Genomic DNA, 16,634 nt, shown 5'->3' with positions numbered 1-16,634 from the left:
GTCCCTAGCAGCCTTTTAGACCTAGCCCGTGGGTGCTCGGTTTAAGGCTTTCCCTTGCTTTGAGAGGCTGTCGCCCCTCGGGATTAATTCGCGGCTCTGGGTGTCCTCTTGCGGGAAGGGAGCAGAGCGTGGCGGCGCGGGTGCCGGCCGTGGGAGAAGAGGCATCGCGTCGAGCGGCAGCGGGAGCAGAAGCGGGAGGCCGGGCCGGCGCGGCGGCGAAGACGGCCAGATTTCAGCGGGGAGGAGCCAGGGCCAGCGCTGCGCTGGGGCTCGGGCGCTTGGCCTCAGTCGAGGCGCTGGGCAGGCGGCGGCGTGCGGACGCGGGAGGGAAATGCGTGGGGAGTCATAGCGCAGAGGCATTTCCAGCCAAGGGGAAGGAAGCGGCCTCCGAAGGGAGCCCACGGCGGGGATTATCGGAGCAGAAAGCAGAGGGAGCCCGCCGGGTCTGGCTCCCCCCCGCCACGCTTGCAGCTGGGCACAGCTGTTTCCTGGAGCCCTGCTGCAGCTGTGTACGTTATTTTGCAGCAATGGAATCGAACGGCAGCTTCCTCGCTTGCAACAGTAAGTCAAAGAAATGTCTTTATGTTTCAGCTCTCTTCTGTCTCATCGCAGAGCTTGCTTTTTCCCCCTCTTTCCTCCACCCCAGTCCCCCCCCCCGTGCAGCATGTAACCAGTGTTACAAGGGGGTGATGAGCGATTTTTTTTTGTTATTAGGGTTAGCTGTTTGGTAGGAAGAGCGCTTCGGCTGATGAGAGTGTGCAAGTCCCGAAAAGTTGATCCAAATCTCCTCCCCTTTTCGGTGAGACTGAGAGCGGGACGGATGCGCAGCTGCATAAACTCTCGGGGCTTGGGGGAAGACAGCAGGGCTCGAACCCCAGCTCAGGAGCTGCCTTCATGACTCCGTAACACTCAATAGCTAAACTAAACTAAAAACAAAACAAAACAAACTAAGTACTGTTTCTAAAAAGGAAGAAATCCTTCCTGCGCTTCCAGTGAGTGAGATTTAGAAAGTCTCAATCAGTACTGAGACTGGTAGGCTTGTCTGATAGACAGGGCAATCAGACATCCCTTATTCCCTGGCCTCACTTTAATATATTGATTTAGTACCCCTTCCTTGTATACTGCTCACTCTGATGAGCAGAAACAATTCAGGGCTGTGCATAGCTATCGCAGATGGGTTGAAATGGGATACTGCGATCCTACAGAAATGGGAAAAGGCTGCAGTGCTTACTTTTTTATTTTATGAGATTGTCATTGTCTTAGTGCAAATGTGCTGTAAACAAAAATAAAAATAATTAAATTAATAGAGCAATAAGTGCTTGACCTTAAATATAATCAATTAACATGACCAGGAGAAATGTGAAAAGATTCCCACGGGCTCAAGAACTCTTCCCTCTGATTTCCCCAGATGCTGGAAATCTGAAAGGAAGGTGGAACAGAGGTTAATGTTAATCTTTTTGTAGGTATATCATTCGTTATACAGTCACTGGGGAAAGAAGGCTAGAAATACATCTGGAATTATTAAAATCTTTCCTATTCTGTCTTCCAGATCATTTTTCATTGAGCATTATTTAGTCTTCTGGGGTTAGGAACCAACAGGAATTCAGTGACTGTTTGTTATTCTGCTTTCTTGTCTGAAGTAGAAAAATACACAAGTATTTGTATATAAAAACGTGCAAGAACTAAGCTTTAAAAAACTGTATTTACTGAAATTCCTTGACACACAGATTCACAAATGCCAAAGTAATTTTGGATGCCCAACTATGTAGACAAAAAAATTGCTCACATCTTTATTTGTCAGCAGGATCAGACTTGTGCTATCTAATTTTTCTGAAATTACTTGGCTCCTACAGCTGATAGATGTGGCTATGGCTGTATGCTGAGACTTCCTTTCTTTCCATCCAATGAAACTATAATGTTAATAGCTGTATTTTCTGTGTCAGAACTAACCACATACCTAAAATTCTGTCTCAGTAAAATATTTGACAGCGAGTAAAAGATTTCTTGAGATATCCTCGGAGAGCAAAAGTGGGTTTTACTGTAGATGCGAGTGTGTGAAATATTTGCAGCGCTTTTGTTGATTCTGCATTTGGATGGAGATCTGGGTCCTGGGATGAAAACTGAGCAGGAGCTCGTCTGTTTTCCATAGAGTCAATGCAGCTACTTTAATTTAGTGGTCTGTGCCTTTTATTTTGAACGTGTTTGAGTTAACTGCATGAGCTTCTTGTGCTTTTCTTTTTTCTTAATAAAGAGCCATCTACATTTATTATGCAATAACTCTGCTGGGCACTGCGGGCTATTAATAAGCTTTATCTTGACTCATGAAGCTGGCATGACCCAAACTGGGAGCCCTTGTGCTCACAGAGCTTATTGAAAGGCTAATTTGCACTATGCCTTATTTCTATACACTGTCCTCTTCATCTCAGACACTGCACACATTGTGTTGGGAGTGCCAGAGCCCCGTGAAGGGGACACGCTCTGCGGCAGCCCGGGACACGGGGCAAGCATCAGCAAAGAAATCACTTAAATCCTTCAGAACTGTCCACTTCCTCATTCCTCCTGTCAGCCAGTCCCAAGAACTGACTTCTGCTTGGTTTGAATTTCCAAATGAGTCATCTCCACCTGCCCTGAGCTGGTTTGGAGGAGTCTCCTTTTGGGACCTGCACCCGTGGGTGGAGATGCTGCTGCTGAGGATTAGCTGGGATCTGCTCTGATGAAGCTGGAACATTGCTGCTCTCAGACCCACTGAACAAAATGCTCCTTGTGCAGCACACTTGGTGGAGGATGTTACAAATGAGTTACATGGAAAGCTTTTGAACCATAGCATTACTACTAGCGCAGGAGAGTTTCCCATAGTGACACTTAGCAGTACATTAACTTTGCAAGCTGACTCTAATTTCAAGGACAAATAAAAGTTGTCTTGGGACTTTTCTGTTTTTATACAAAGGCTGCTAGATTTCCAGTCAGAACACTGTTTTTAGTAAAACTGAAGCACACAGTTGTGTTGTAAATTTTAAGACCCTTTTGCCAGTATGCAAGGCTCAAACACAGATGAGTAGGGGCAAATAGATGCTTTGGAAAAAACAGATTATAATGAGGAACTGAGAGAGGGAGAAGAAGGAGACATAGTCGCTTGGAAAACTACTGTAGGTAGCTGAGATGAAAGGATAAAACCAAATGCTGGAAGAAGAATGCTGGAGGGGAGGTGTATGGGGAAGGAATGGCTTGGGCAAGATCTGAAACTCTGCTGACCAGATGGGCAGCTCCAGAAGCAAAAGTGCCCATGATGTGGGAGCAAAGTATAGTTTCCTTCACATGGAGGTTGAAATGTGTGAACAGGTATTTGAGAGGGAAAGATGAAGACTAGCATGTAGTGATTTGTGAAATAGCAGATCGGTGTCTGTAGGGCCTTCAAGAGACTCTCCTGAAGGACTACCATGGCACTACTGCTGGGTTGAACACTGCAACACCCAGGGTGGATTCAGCTGGCTAAATGCAGGTGTCTGTGCAAAATCTTGGGCTTACAGGGATCAAAACAAGTGAATTGCACTCCATCTTTCTGCTGGCATGTTTTCCGTGTGCTGTACACACCTGAATATAGATGAGACTAAACTGTAGTCCACATGTCTCCTAGGTCCTTACTGTAGGTCAAGAGTCTCAGTCCTTACTCAAGCCCACCAGGATGGAAGACTGCAGATCTTGAGTTAAACAGGCAGATTTCAGTTTTACTTTATTCAGATGCAGAAAATTTTGCGACTGTTTCTTCTAAACTGAGCCAATACAGAAAATGTCTGCAGAAATTCTCATGCCTCGGACTGCTCCTCACATGGATGCCTTTAAAGCCCTTTGTGGAGATATACAAAACAAGCTTCTCTGGCTGTTACTAGCTAAATTTAGAGTGCTGAATTTTTAGATAAATCAGTCTGGAAGAACAAAAAGAATTTTTTCCTTATTGTGCATAATTGAATTAACCTCTCTCCCTCCCCCCCCCCCCCCGCCCCACTGATCCTGAATGACAAGAGTAACCTGCATTTGGGTTGCAGAGAAAAATTTAGCTCCTGATAGAAAAGTTGAGAAAAGCTGTAAGTGACCTAAAAAATGGAAACTAGAACTCACTTAAAATTAACTTCAGTTTTATTAAATTAATATCTTCATTAACACAGGCCTAGAAACATGACTTAAGTCATAGCTAGAATTTATGCAACAAAACTGCACAGATGCTCCTTGCTGTTGGTTCTGGTCCTATCTATCAGGTTGGCATTCTCCTGTTAAATTACTTTCCTCCCATCCTTTTCACACCAGCTTCAGGAAAAGCTGTATGTAACTGTAGCCTGTGCCTTTTTTGGTGCCTCTTGCTCTGCACCAAGTCTCCCTGTGTGCTATGGTGGAAGGACCAGTGCCCTTCGGTCTGGTTTTGAGCTCCTGAGTGCTGTGAACTTTAGTTAGGAGTTTTGCCTGGATTTCATCAGAAGCGTACGGCGGCAGCACTGGCTTTGGATGGGTCACAGCCAGTGTCATGTGTGGCTACAGGAATCTTTGGAACGACCCAGAATGGCAGAAATATTTGTGTAGATTTTCACAAATAAAGGTCACACTTCAAATTGGCTGTAAAACGTCTGAACAGGGAACTTGGCTCTGCTTCCAATAAGCAGGGCCAGGGCTCTGCACCATGTCAGTGCACTCCCTGGCATGGGTTTGGCCCACACAAGCTAGCACACTCCTGGATGCCAATGGCACAGGCTGGGGACTCTTTCTAGTAGGCAGTCTGGATATGGCCAGCCTGTTTTGAAGAAAGATGGCAACCGTGTGGACTGATCTGAGCAGAGCTAGAGAACAGGCTTCTCCTGGCAAGAAAAGGCAGTGTAAAGAAGAGACAGGCTTGTCGATGTGGCTGCCCGCTTTGCGGAGACGCCCATTCTCAGTGTCACCACAAGGTGGAACTTGGTACATATCACAAGGACTGAAGATGCATCCACGATAAACAAGGAAAACATCTTTGACCTGAGATGCCCCAGCATTCATGGTCCCAGGACCCACTCCCTGCTCCCAGCTCCCACGAGTGCAGTGAGAATTGCAAAGCTGGTGCGGAAGAGTCAGTGACATTTCTTGGTGGTGGGTAGAAATGGGCTAATTATACCAATGATACGGAAAAGTGCAGAGGAAACCAACCAGTTTGCTTGAGAGATTTTGTGCTTTTTCTAACAGCCTCCACTGCTCAGCACTGCAGCTAGCTGTGCTTGTTTCCCGACAGCCAGTGCGCTGAAGGTGCCACCCGTCCTTGATGTGCAGTGCTGCAGATGTAATGATTGTCAGATTTTATTTTCCATCAGGGAATAACACCCCAGCTGGAGAACTGCTTCTGAGGGCTCCATCACCCTAATGAGCGATGGCAGGTTGTTACGTTACTGCAGACCAGCTGGACCATGATTTTTCCAAACTGTCATTAATCCTGGATGCAGTTGGATTGAGTGGTCTCGTGTTTGCTGAGGGTTGGGGATGCGTAAGGCTGGATGGTGCAGTTCAGGTGCTGAACCCTACTGCTCTTTTGTAAATAATCCTATGGAGTTTCACTGTGGAGGAGCATGAGAGGGAAGGTGAAACTACAGTGTTTCTTCAGAAAAAAAGTGTCATGTAAAATAGATGACATTTCTTCTTGGTGACAAATACAGAGCAAGGCACAACCTTTGTCCTCTTTAATGGGAAAAAGCTCCCCCTAAAATGAGATGTGTGTGTGTTACGTAAACTGCCAGAGGCATTATTAATCACTGTATCATAATTTACATCATGTGCCTGATGCAATGGGGAAGTGGTGAGGTCACCACCAGCACGAGTATTTTCCTTCCAGCCCCAAACTATCACAAATCTGGGCAAATCAGCAGCTGACTTCTGCCTTCTGCCGTGTCATTTGTGGTGTAAAGAGACTCCAGTCAGCATCAGAGCTATGTTGCGTTTGGAGTTGCCTAAAGGTGGTGGCAGTGAGGAGACTGGTTCCAGCCCTAGAGAGCTCAAAATCAATCTGCTTCTTCCTCTGTGAAGTGCTAATAGAGCTTCCTGAGCTCCTTTGCATAGGGAAGTGATGGAGATTAATTCATGGCTTCTTGGAAAATTATCTGAAGAGCAGCCTGAGCATTATTAGTTTTCTCACAGCCCATTTCCTACCAAATTCTCCAGCATTTCTCCCTCTCAAGTGCCTCTTTCCTTGATTTCAAAGCACTTTGCTAACTTTGCGACCACGTTCTGACATTGAGTTGTGTTTGCTCCGTGAGCAACCCGGCTGGAATCGATAGGATGATTAGCAAAGCCCTGATCTCGGTGCATGGATGTGAATAACTCTGCTCGTGACTGGTACCATTGATTGCAGTGAGGTTGATCATATGGATAAAATTGCATGCTTGAGTCCTTGCAGGCTTCATACCAAGTGAGGTGTTATCTGAGTAAGGGTGGGAGAATTTATCCCAAAGCCATTTGCAGGAATCACTTCCTTCAGCACAGGCGTGTGACACCATGTCATATACCATGTAGCAATAGCGGAGAGTGGCCTGTAATATGCAATGTTACACACATCCATTGGGCTCCATTTATGAGATATTCAAATGTCTTTAAATAACCTCAAGACCAAAATAAATCACCATCCCTTGTTTCCCAAAACAGGGTGTTTCTAGCCTGATGCTGTCATCTTTGTTTTAAAAAGCAAACCGATGTTCCTGCCTTCACTCTCCAAAGTCCTAATAACAACAGCACTTTCTATTCTGTAGACCTCCTCAAGGTTAGTAAGTGCCTATCTTGTGCTTTGCTGTGTGCAGACTTCGGGGATAAGTACAGCAAAATGTTCTCTGAGAGCCTGGGAGGCTCTACGCAGCGGTGCTGCTGGCACTGCTTATAGGAGCTAATAGGAAAATGAAACGGAGGGGCTCAGTGTGCTCCCGAATGGATCCCTATGGGAGACTAGCTGCTGCTGGGCTGGAGAGCTGGATGCACAGAAGCAAACTATTTTGCCAAAACTCGAGTACGGGAGATGACTCTCTTCCCCACTCCTTAAATAGATCAGTTCTCTCCAGCGCAATGTGAAATATGGGAAATGCTTGGAGACTACTAGCTAATAAATATCATCTTGCCATTGCATCATGCTGCTCACCTCCTCGCCAGGGCAAGAGTGAAGCCCGCAGCTCTCTGGGGAGTGCTACAGAAATTACAGCTCCAACATCCAGCTCTTGTACATGTAGAAGGATCAGAAGAGATGCGAGGTGTTTCCTCAAAGGCCTGCCTGCTGCCTGGTTAGCATGTTTTGCAAGATCTCATCCAGAAAGCACCCTTATTCTCCTGTGCTGACTGTGGTTTGTCGTTACTCTGTGTAAATAAGCCGTGACTGCCTTGTACTGCTGTGCCAAGACCAAGCACAGGCTCTGCCTCATCCGTGAGGAGTTTTGTATATGAGGCATATGTCAGGAATAATTTTTTTTGATCCTGTCCTTGTGCTGGCCAAACAACTCAATGTTACGCGCTGATCTGTGAGCGTTGGTAGGGCTTCCTGCAAAGTAGGCAGAAAGAAGGGGAGGATGGGTTGGGCTACAGACCTCCAAAGGCCCCTTCCCACCTGAGTTATTCTGTGTATTCAGTATTACCACTACTGCTGGATACTTTTCCCTGTGCCAGACTGCAGTATAAAAATTTGGATTACAAGCACAACTTCAGAGCTGTGCTGAAATGCAGGATGGGTGACTCACCCGAGTTACGCAGGAAACTGGTGGCAAAGAACAGGCTCGCAAGCGCCTTAGGAAAACGCTCTTCTCTAGCTGGACAAAAGAAAATTAAAACACCATTCACAAACAACTTTCAGGTTGCATCAGCCCCGGCTAAAAGAGGCTTTCAGCCTCCCCTTACATTTTGGATGCTAGTAGCTGCGAAGCAGAGCAGCCAAAGTCTCTCATGCGCGGGCACCTCTGGGCAGGCTGAGAAGCCCTAGGTGCTGTATAGGAGGCATGAGTGACATTTGGGAACCCTCCAACCCCTGGAAATGATGCACAGAAGTGTGACTGTAGGAAAGCCTGCTCCTGCTACTTGGGCAGCTGCCAGCAGGCGCCTGGGTGTAATTTTGCAGGCAGTGCGTGCAGCCAGTGAGCAAGTGGGAGGCGAGACGTCCCACGGTCCCACCCCCGCTGGTCTCTGCCCTCCCTCCGCCGCTCCTGCTCGCCTTGACGCCGGTGCACGTCGGGGTTTCTGGATGCGTGGGAACCCCTCAGGGGCTGCTCGGGCCCCCCGTCCCTCCCAGCTGCCGGTGGTTTTCCCCGACCCCTGTGCCGGACCATGCAGTGCTTCCGGAGGCAGCCGAAGCGCAGCGTGTCCCAGGAAAACGTCCTGCGGGAGCAGAGCCGCAGAGTGGCCGCGCTGAACGGCGTCAGGCTGGGTAAGGGGCAAGGCGGCCAGGTCCTCGACACTCCCACGCGCTGGCAGCCGCTTCATTTCTGCCGCTTTTCTCCGCAAAGAGGCACTGCTCCACCCTAGAGGCAGCTCCAAGGTTATTTTTAAACTCCTGAGGTTTCTTTTCCTTTCCTTTACCATCCTCCAGATGTGCAAACCACTGTGTTTGAGGCATCAGAGAAGGTGGGGACCTTTCTGGCAGAGGGTCGTTTTCCAAATCTCCTGCTGGGCTTTCTGAGCTGCTGCTGACGGCAGGGCGTTTGGATACGGCAGTGCCCTTTTCCTGCCTGGTTTTCGGACATCTCGGCGGCGCGTTGCCAGTTGCTCTTAGAGCCTGAGGAATCGCTCAGAGGGCTGAAAAGAAACAGGAAACCCAGGGAGTTTCATAATGTCTGCGCCTGGCTCTGAACAGAGTCCTGCTCACCGGAGTGACGGCCCGAGTGGGCAGGTGGAAATGGAAAAATCTCTCTTTGCCCACGGCAGTCCTTTGGATTTTATCCAAAAGGCTCGCTGCCTTTAAAACCAGCAAGCCTGAGTTATGCTTGGTCTTCAACACTCGGTGGAAGAGGGCGAGCAGGCAGGAAGAGGCTTATTTTATAGCAGCTGTAAAATTTATGTGTTTATACCAGACCTGCGAGCGTGCAATGCAGAAATACAGATTATTGCCGTCTCCTATAAACACAGTCCGACTCTCTCCCTAGTGAACTTGGGAGTCTACCTGCTACTGTGACAGCTCGCATTTAATTCTGTTTCCCGTTTGCTGTAAACCTGGAATGGATAACGCAAAGGCTAAAATTTTTGGTGTCTTAGTGCGTAAAGCTTTTTTGTGTAGGATATTAATTTCACGCTCACTGCAGTGCTGTGTGCTTAGGGCTCTCATATCATTGTCAAAGTCAATCTTCACTCTGAACTTTATGGTACACTAAATATATTCTGTTTGCAAAGTGTGTGACTGATATTTAGGGGGGGTGGCCCTTGAAACGTACATTACAATTTTCGGTGCAGACGTGTATTTTGTGTTTTGTAGAGGATGCGAAGCAAGACGCAGCCCTTCCGCCTGTTGCAGGCGGGATACAGACGTCTAGCTCAGTGTGCCGATTGCCCTTCTCGTGCCCAGTGTTGTTTTGTAGTTGGAAACCAAAACCCTTGTCCCGCTGCACAGTGCTTTGGGATCTTTAGATGTATACGACAGCTCAGGTATCTCCCAAACAAGTTTCTACACCTGTGAAACATAGCTCTGCAGAGCAAATCCCATCTGCTCAGTAGAGTGTTAGGGGGCAACTCAGGAGTGGAGCCTGAAATGAGAACTGGGAAAAGATATTTTTGGGAGAAAGCAGTTGAAATGACCACCTGAGAGTATTACGCTGCTGATACCTCAGAGTGTTTGTGATTCCTGTATTACCAGATCAGAGCTTCCTATTTTATCTCTAACCTAACCAAGTGCTATTATCTACCTTTTAGATTGGAGGTGAGGTGACTTGCTGAAGGTTATTTAAAGAGTCTACTTGGATCTTGGTGTTCGAGACAGGGTCTAAAACGGTAGCTGTCCTTGTAGGCTCATTTATGCAACTGAACTTGAACTCTCACTGGGTGGACAGTGAGCAGGCCTGAGACGTGCCTTACCCACCCAGTTAACAGGACCCGCACTGTCGTCTGGGTCTACCTGTGGCTGGTATGGTCTGTACGTTGGGTCACTGCCAGCAGAGGTCATCTTTGGGTGACTGCTGCCTATCTGAAGGCCCTGGCGAGGTACCAGCTTTCAACATCAAGGAAATAATGGAGCTGCTGACACCCATTATGTCCTCTCCTGGCCAAACCCATCATCTCCTGGAGGCAAGCATGTCTCCATTCCCTCCCTGGCTTCTCCGTCTGCCCTCTGACTCAGGCTCCCTGCAATCTTTGATCTTTGCCATGCTTTCACCACACACCTTCTTTCTTCATTTTTTCTTCACATGCTTGCAAAGTGCCATGGCCTCCTTTGCTAGGTCATTTTTCCTGATTTAACAGTTAACACTGTTAGAGTTCAGCTACAGCAGGAGGCTCAGGAAAACAAAAGAATGAAGCTGTCATGCCCTTTCTTGGGCAATAAGGTATATTAAGACCCAGGAGGACACTACTGTCGGGCTGTGAAGGGTCCAGGGTATATTATTGTCATTTAATTCTTCTTTTGGGACCCATGGAGAGCCCTAAGACTGGCACTGAGGGTGAGTAGCTGATTCAGGAAGAGGCTGGATGCATTCCTTCTGGCCTGGTCCATAGGCACATCAGCCAAGGATGGGTGAGAGGGCTGCTCTCAACCCATGGTTGGATCCTCTGAAGAAGAAGGGGAACTTTGATCCATGCTAACACATTAACTAAGCCTGCAAGGTGAGGGGCTCTCACATTCTGCTGGAGTCCTTCCTGTATGGATCTGGCCTGGAGGAAAGGAACCTGCCCTTGACCACTGCCTGTGGCCGTCCAGCTTTGCCTGTATTACCTGATCTTCTCACAAAGAAAATACAGTCTTTTTGTCCATGATCACACCTAGATTGTGCCTTTTCACTGGCAGTCACTACAGCAAAGGCTGTTCGTATTGTGTGATGTGGCTCATTGCACCTGCTGTGTGGAGCATCTGTGTAATGAATCATTTCACAGTTAACGGGGGATTTCTCATTACACGCTTATGCACACAAGCAGCTAAAGGAATTGATGGCTTTCCTACTTTCCTATTCACATCACCCTAGGATGGCTTGTCCTCCTCCTAGTCCTGTAACGATGCCCTGCATGGCTGGGATCTGAGGGAAGAGAGGGAATGAGGCCAGGAGCCAGAATAGAAATTTTGTGGGTCAGTATAGAAAAGGAAGAAATTTATCCCCTTAACCTCGAGGGATGCCAGAGTAGCATTAACTAAGCCTAAACCTACATTATCTTCTCTGCCCAGAAGATCTTTGCCTCGGTAAAGGAAGCCTCAACACTGCAGCTCAAGAGACCCCAAACCCTGTGATGCTGCCATGGTGTCTGCTCTTCCTCTGGGTGGTCTGGTCTCTTATAAACCTGCACATTTGCCTGACCCTCAGCAAAACCAAGAGAGTCCCAGATCCCATGGCTGGGGTGAATCTTTTGCCCTTCTGTGCTTGCAGGAAGTCAGATTTTTATTTGTGACTTTCTGAAGTTTCCTAAAGTGTTTGCATCTCCCTCTCACATCTCCTCCAGATGAGACACTGGAGCCGAGAGGCCCAGAGGATACTGTAGCTCAGGCAGGTGTTTAATTAATGAGACAGCTAATTGAATGTAGAGGAAAGCAAGACCACAGCCACCCTCTCAGGATCTCCAGCTCCGACTGTGCTGCTTTTCAACTCTTGATGCCTCACCTGGGCTCAGCTCCAGGTCTGCTCTGTAGCAACTTTGAAAACAGGAAAGCAGCCCGAACTCCTCAGGGGGTGAGCACTTTGACAGAGATCTCAGGCTTTTTTTGGCAGTCTAAAATTTTCTCTTTAATCTAGGTATGCTGCAGTGCCATGACCTACCTTGGTACTCTGCAGCCTGCCAGCTACCCCACCTCTGGGATCCAGCTCAGTGGTGGGTGTCTGGGGTTAGGGGCAGCTCTTAGGCCTCATGTTGGGTCTTGTTTTTTAAGCAGGTCTGAAGAGATGCTTGGTGGATAGCAGTAACTCAAGGCAGCTGTGTCTTCCAAAGAGGAAAAACTCAATGACACAGAGGAATAGTGCACAGTCATACAAATGTTTTTACATAAATCGACTAACTTGGATTCCTGTTGTGTGTGACCCTGCATTATGTTCATGCAGCTCGGGGAAATATCCCAGGAAGCAAATGGCAGGTGGCTGCAAGTGGCTGAGTGATTATTAATGACAGTGATATGCATCATCAAGATAAGGTTAGCAAAAATCCTATTGAATCAGGACACGTTTGGCAAGTGCTACAGAGTTAAATGGTGTTGCACCAGTTCTGAAAGAGCCCTTCATGCAGTCTCAGAGAGGCAAGGTGCCTATTATTCAAAGCCCAGAATGTGTTTCTCATGTTTCATTCTTTTGCCTTCCCCAGCCCACATGCTCCTGGTCTCTAATTAATGGTTAGTTTAAGGGGCAGATTCTCTAAGGTAGTTAGGTATGTAGAAGTCATATACTGTTGAGATATTCAGAACAGTAGGAGGCTAATTCTCTGTTTTGAAAGCTATAGTAGATGCCTGATGACTGTTTGGATATCTAAGTGCCTTCCTGAATCTAACCTAAAATGAGAAATTTCTGAAGTTCCTGGGACCAGAAAGTCTGGTTATTACTATTTTGCATAGTGGTGCCCAATAGGGTAATAAATATAAAGGACCTCTTGGATGCTAGCTAGACAAAGAGAAGATGCTACTTATAGATGTAATGCTACCTGTCACCGCCCTTGTCTATATATGTTGTAATCTTCATGACGCCTCTAAGAATACACAAGGGGTCTGTTGTGGAGCAAGTTTCCGGGTCTCTCTGTTCTTCTGTCCTCTCCAGAGCTGGCTGCACTGCAGTGGTCTGTCTCTGTATTTGCCTGTAATGTCATATGGAGGAAAAACCCTATATACGTTATTTCTTGTGTTGACTCCTGTAGCCTTATCAATGTTTTCTCCACAGGCCTGAACGATGACAAGGATCTGAAGTTCCTTCTGAAAGGCAGCCAGCTGGTCAAAGTGAAGTCAGGTTCTTGGAAAAAGCAGCGGTTTTACAAGCTTCAGGAGGACTGCAAAACCATATGGCAGGAATCAAAGAAGATGCTGAGGACTCCAGAATCACAGACCTGTAAGTATTTTTCCCTGCACCACAGGGCTCAGGCACTGTCTGAAGTGGACCAGAGCCTTTACTCTTGCAGTAGTGAGGCAGGAATTGGAGCATTGGGGCCAGATCCTTCACAGCTTGGTACCACACAAACTGAGAGATGGTGTCAGCTCCAAGACAGTTGGGAGGAATCTGCTGAGTCAGGATCAGCCACATTTCCCAAGCTCATGAGCTACCACTCAAAGATGTCATGGAGAGGAAGAGTAGGAACCACAGGGGCTACATGGTGTGTGGCATGGCATGGCATGGCATGGTGTGTGGAGGGAAGACCACACCAATGGCAGATGGGATCAGCTGTTACGGAAATGTGATGTTGGAGCACTGGGTGATGCTGAGCTCAGCAGCTCTGCCTCATTTCCTCCCCAGTGCAAGAGCTCAGGTTACTCAAGTGTCCCCATGGCATGTAGCCATCATGCTAGATGTGAGACTTGGCTTGAGTGTCTGCAGTGTTGTACAGTGTATTTTGGCTGTTGGTCTGGGCTCTGCTAGGACACCTCTTACCTGTCCTGCAGCTCCTAGGAAAGCAGGTATAGGTGTAGGCTAGTATTGAAGCCTCACAAGGAAACCACCCTGATGTGGAGATCAAAGGGTTTGCAGAAAATGTGTTCAGAAAGGAAAGCCTGTTCTCACCCTTATCCTGGAAGCTTGAAACCTACCCCACTGTAATCCATGGGAATAAGTCCAGATACGACAGTCACCATCGTATGAACACAGGGAAAAAACATTTAGTGTCAGCATCACCCAGCTTGGGACTATCATTACCTAAGGACTTTTGGTCCTTACTGTAGAGTCAAAATGGAAGAGTGTCAAACATCAACAGTGGAAGAGGGAAAGGAGGATACTCATTATAACAGTGGGATCAAGCAAGCTGTGTATCTGTATCTGTTTGTTCTCTCCTCATTTAGTATTTTTCTGCCATATTTCTCTGTCACTGATCATAATGGGCTTGTAAAGCCAGGAGGTGAATGAATAATGCTGGATATATTCTATAGCATGTTGAAATGTGAGAGCACCCTGTCCTAGTTATTTACACAAATTGTTTTTTGCAACAATTAAATTTACTTAAATAAGGAGTGGGTCTTCCAAATTACCCCCACTCCTACAATCAGTGTTGCTGAGGTGTATGACATCTTTGGCAGGAGGAATAAGGTAGCAGGGCAAAATATATTTATTTTCTATCCTTGAGTTTACCACACTTTTCTCTTCTGTCCTTGAGCAGCTCTTTAATCTCTTTGTACATCTTTCTGCAAATTTAACACCATTTCTTTTCTCTTCCACTACCTAGCTACATGATAAAAACCTTTGAATGAGAGGCTGTTCCTTTTGGTGTGTTTCCATGTTCAGCACAGCAGGGCCCTGAGCTCAGCTGGGCCATTTAAGTACTCCGTGATAATCCATAATAGCAACGAATACAAGGCCTTAGTGAATATTTGCTCCTTGTGAATGCCTGCTCTGTTGAGCTCTGTCCTATTTGCCGCTGAAGTCCTGAAGATAATGTCTTGTTACAAAACAAACGGGTGTGAGTTGAGAAGGAAGGACTTTCTGAGCTTTCTTTCCCATGCCAGCAATTAAAAATTATGGGAGCTGAGAGTTCCTCCAGCAACAATTTCCCCCCACTTCTAAGCCTGTGAAATAAATGCACAGCTAGCAAGTCCCTGTGATGTGGTGACAGTGATTGACAGGCAAGACCTTGCGACTTGCTTGGAGAAGTGCTGTTTGAATCCATTGACTCCCTCTCCAAGGCACAGAATCACAGAGCGGTTGAGGTAGGAAGGAACCCCCAGAGATCATCTAGCCCAACCCTCCTGCTCAAGCAGGGTCACCAGATCATGTTAGACAGGATCGCATCCAGGCAGGTTTTGAATATCTCCAGAGAAGGAGACTCCACAACCTCTCTGGGCAACCCAGTCCAGTGCTCTCTCTCTCTCACAGTAAAGAAGTTCTTCCTCATATTGAGGTGGAACTTTCTTTGTTTCAGTTTGTGCCCCTTGCCCCCTGTCCTGTTGCTGGACACCATTGAAAAAAGTCTGGCCTCATCCTCTTAACACTTTCCCTTAATATGTGTGTGAACATTGATTAGATCTGCTCTGAGTCTTCTCTTCTCCAGGCTAAACAGGCCCAGCTCTTGCAGCCTTTCATCATAAGAGAGATGCCCCAGTCCTCTGATCATTTTTGTAGCCCTGTGCTGGACTCTCTCCAGTAGGTCCATGTCTCTCTTGTACTGGGGAGTCCAGAACTGGACACAGTACTCCAGATGTGTCATCTCCAAGACTGAGTAGAGGGGCAGGATCACCTCCCTCGACCTGCTGCCAACACTCTTCCTAATGCAGCCCAGGATACCACTGGCCTTCTTGGCCACAAGGGCACATTGCTGGCTCAGGACTCCCAGGTTTGTCTCTGCAGAACTGCTTTCCAGCAGGTCAGCCCCCAGCCTGTACTGGTGCATGTGGTTATTCCTCTCTAGGTGCAGAACCCTGCGCTTGCCTTGGTTGAACTTCAGGAGGTTCCTCTCCATCTAGCTCTCCAGCCTGTCCAGGTCCCTCTGAATGGCAGCACAGCCCTCAGGTATCTCAGCCACTCCTCTCAGCTTGGTATCATCAGCCAACTTGCTGAGGAGGCACTCTGTCCCTTCATTCAGATCAGTGATGAATGAGTTCAGTACTGGGACTCAGTACTGAACTGTGGGGAACACTGCTAGCTACAGGCCTTGAACTAGACTCTGTGCCACTGAGCACAACCCTCTGAGCTCTGCCTTTCAGCCAGTTCTCAATTCACCTCACTGCTCAGTCATCTAGCCCACACTTCCTGAGCTAACCTACGAGGATGTTATGGAGACAGTGTTGAAAGCCTTGCTGAAGTCAAGGTACACAACATCTGCTGTTCTGCCCTCATCTACCCAGCCAGTCATTCCATCAGAGAAGGCTATCAGATTGGTTAAGCAGGATTTCCTCTTGGTGAATCCATAGTGACTGCTCCTGATCACCTTCTTTTTCTTCTACATGCTTTGAGATGCCATCCAGGATGGAGGTGAGGCTGACTGGACTGTAGTTTCCTAGATTCCTTCTTGCCCTTTTTGAAGACTGGAGTGGCACTGCCTTTCTTCCAGTCCTCATGCACCTCTGCTGTTCTCCATGACCTTTCAAAAATGATGGAGAGTGGCCTAGCAATAACATCTGCCAACTCCCACAGTGCTCGTGGATGCATCCCATTGCGGGTGCAGCTCATGGATTTATGGATGTCAGGTTTTTCCAAAAGATCTCTAACCTGACCCTCCTCGGCCAAAGGAAAGTCTTCCTTTCTCCAGGCTTTCTGTCTTGTCTCCAAGCTCGGGGATTCCTGAGGGCTGGCCTTAGCAGTGAAGACTGAAGCAAAGAAGGCATTCAGCAACTCTGGCCTTCTTTGTATTCT

At 47.4% G+C, this 16,634-nt stretch overlaps 1 protein-coding gene across 2 annotated transcripts in view; it reads left to right on the top strand.

Annotated features, from left to right (window-relative positions):
* The first annotated feature begins 265 nt into the window (after nt 1-265).
* Nucleotides 266-16,634, top strand: part of PLCD1 (phospholipase C delta 1) — a 55,250-nt gene continuing 38,881 nt past the window's right edge. The window contains exons 1-2 of one of the 2 annotated variants that reach the window (XM_062568760.1): nt 266-561; nt 13,026-13,190. In XM_062568760.1, coding sequence (XP_062424744.1) covers nt 528-561; nt 13,026-13,190 — 199 coding nt within the window. In that variant the 5' untranslated portion in view covers nt 266-527. Of the gene's footprint in view, nt 562-8,210; nt 8,405-13,025; nt 13,191-16,634 lie in introns of those variants that run through there. The other variant, XM_062568759.1, reaches the window with a different exon arrangement.

Source organism: Rhea pennata, chromosome 2 (assembly GCF_028389875.1).
Source record: "Rhea pennata isolate bPtePen1 chromosome 2, bPtePen1.pri, whole genome shotgun sequence".
NCBI lineage: Eukaryota > Metazoa > Chordata > Aves > Rheiformes > Rheidae > Rhea > Rhea pennata.
Note: the sequence above shows the minus strand (reverse complement) of the source record. Positions and strands in the feature narration are given on the sequence as shown.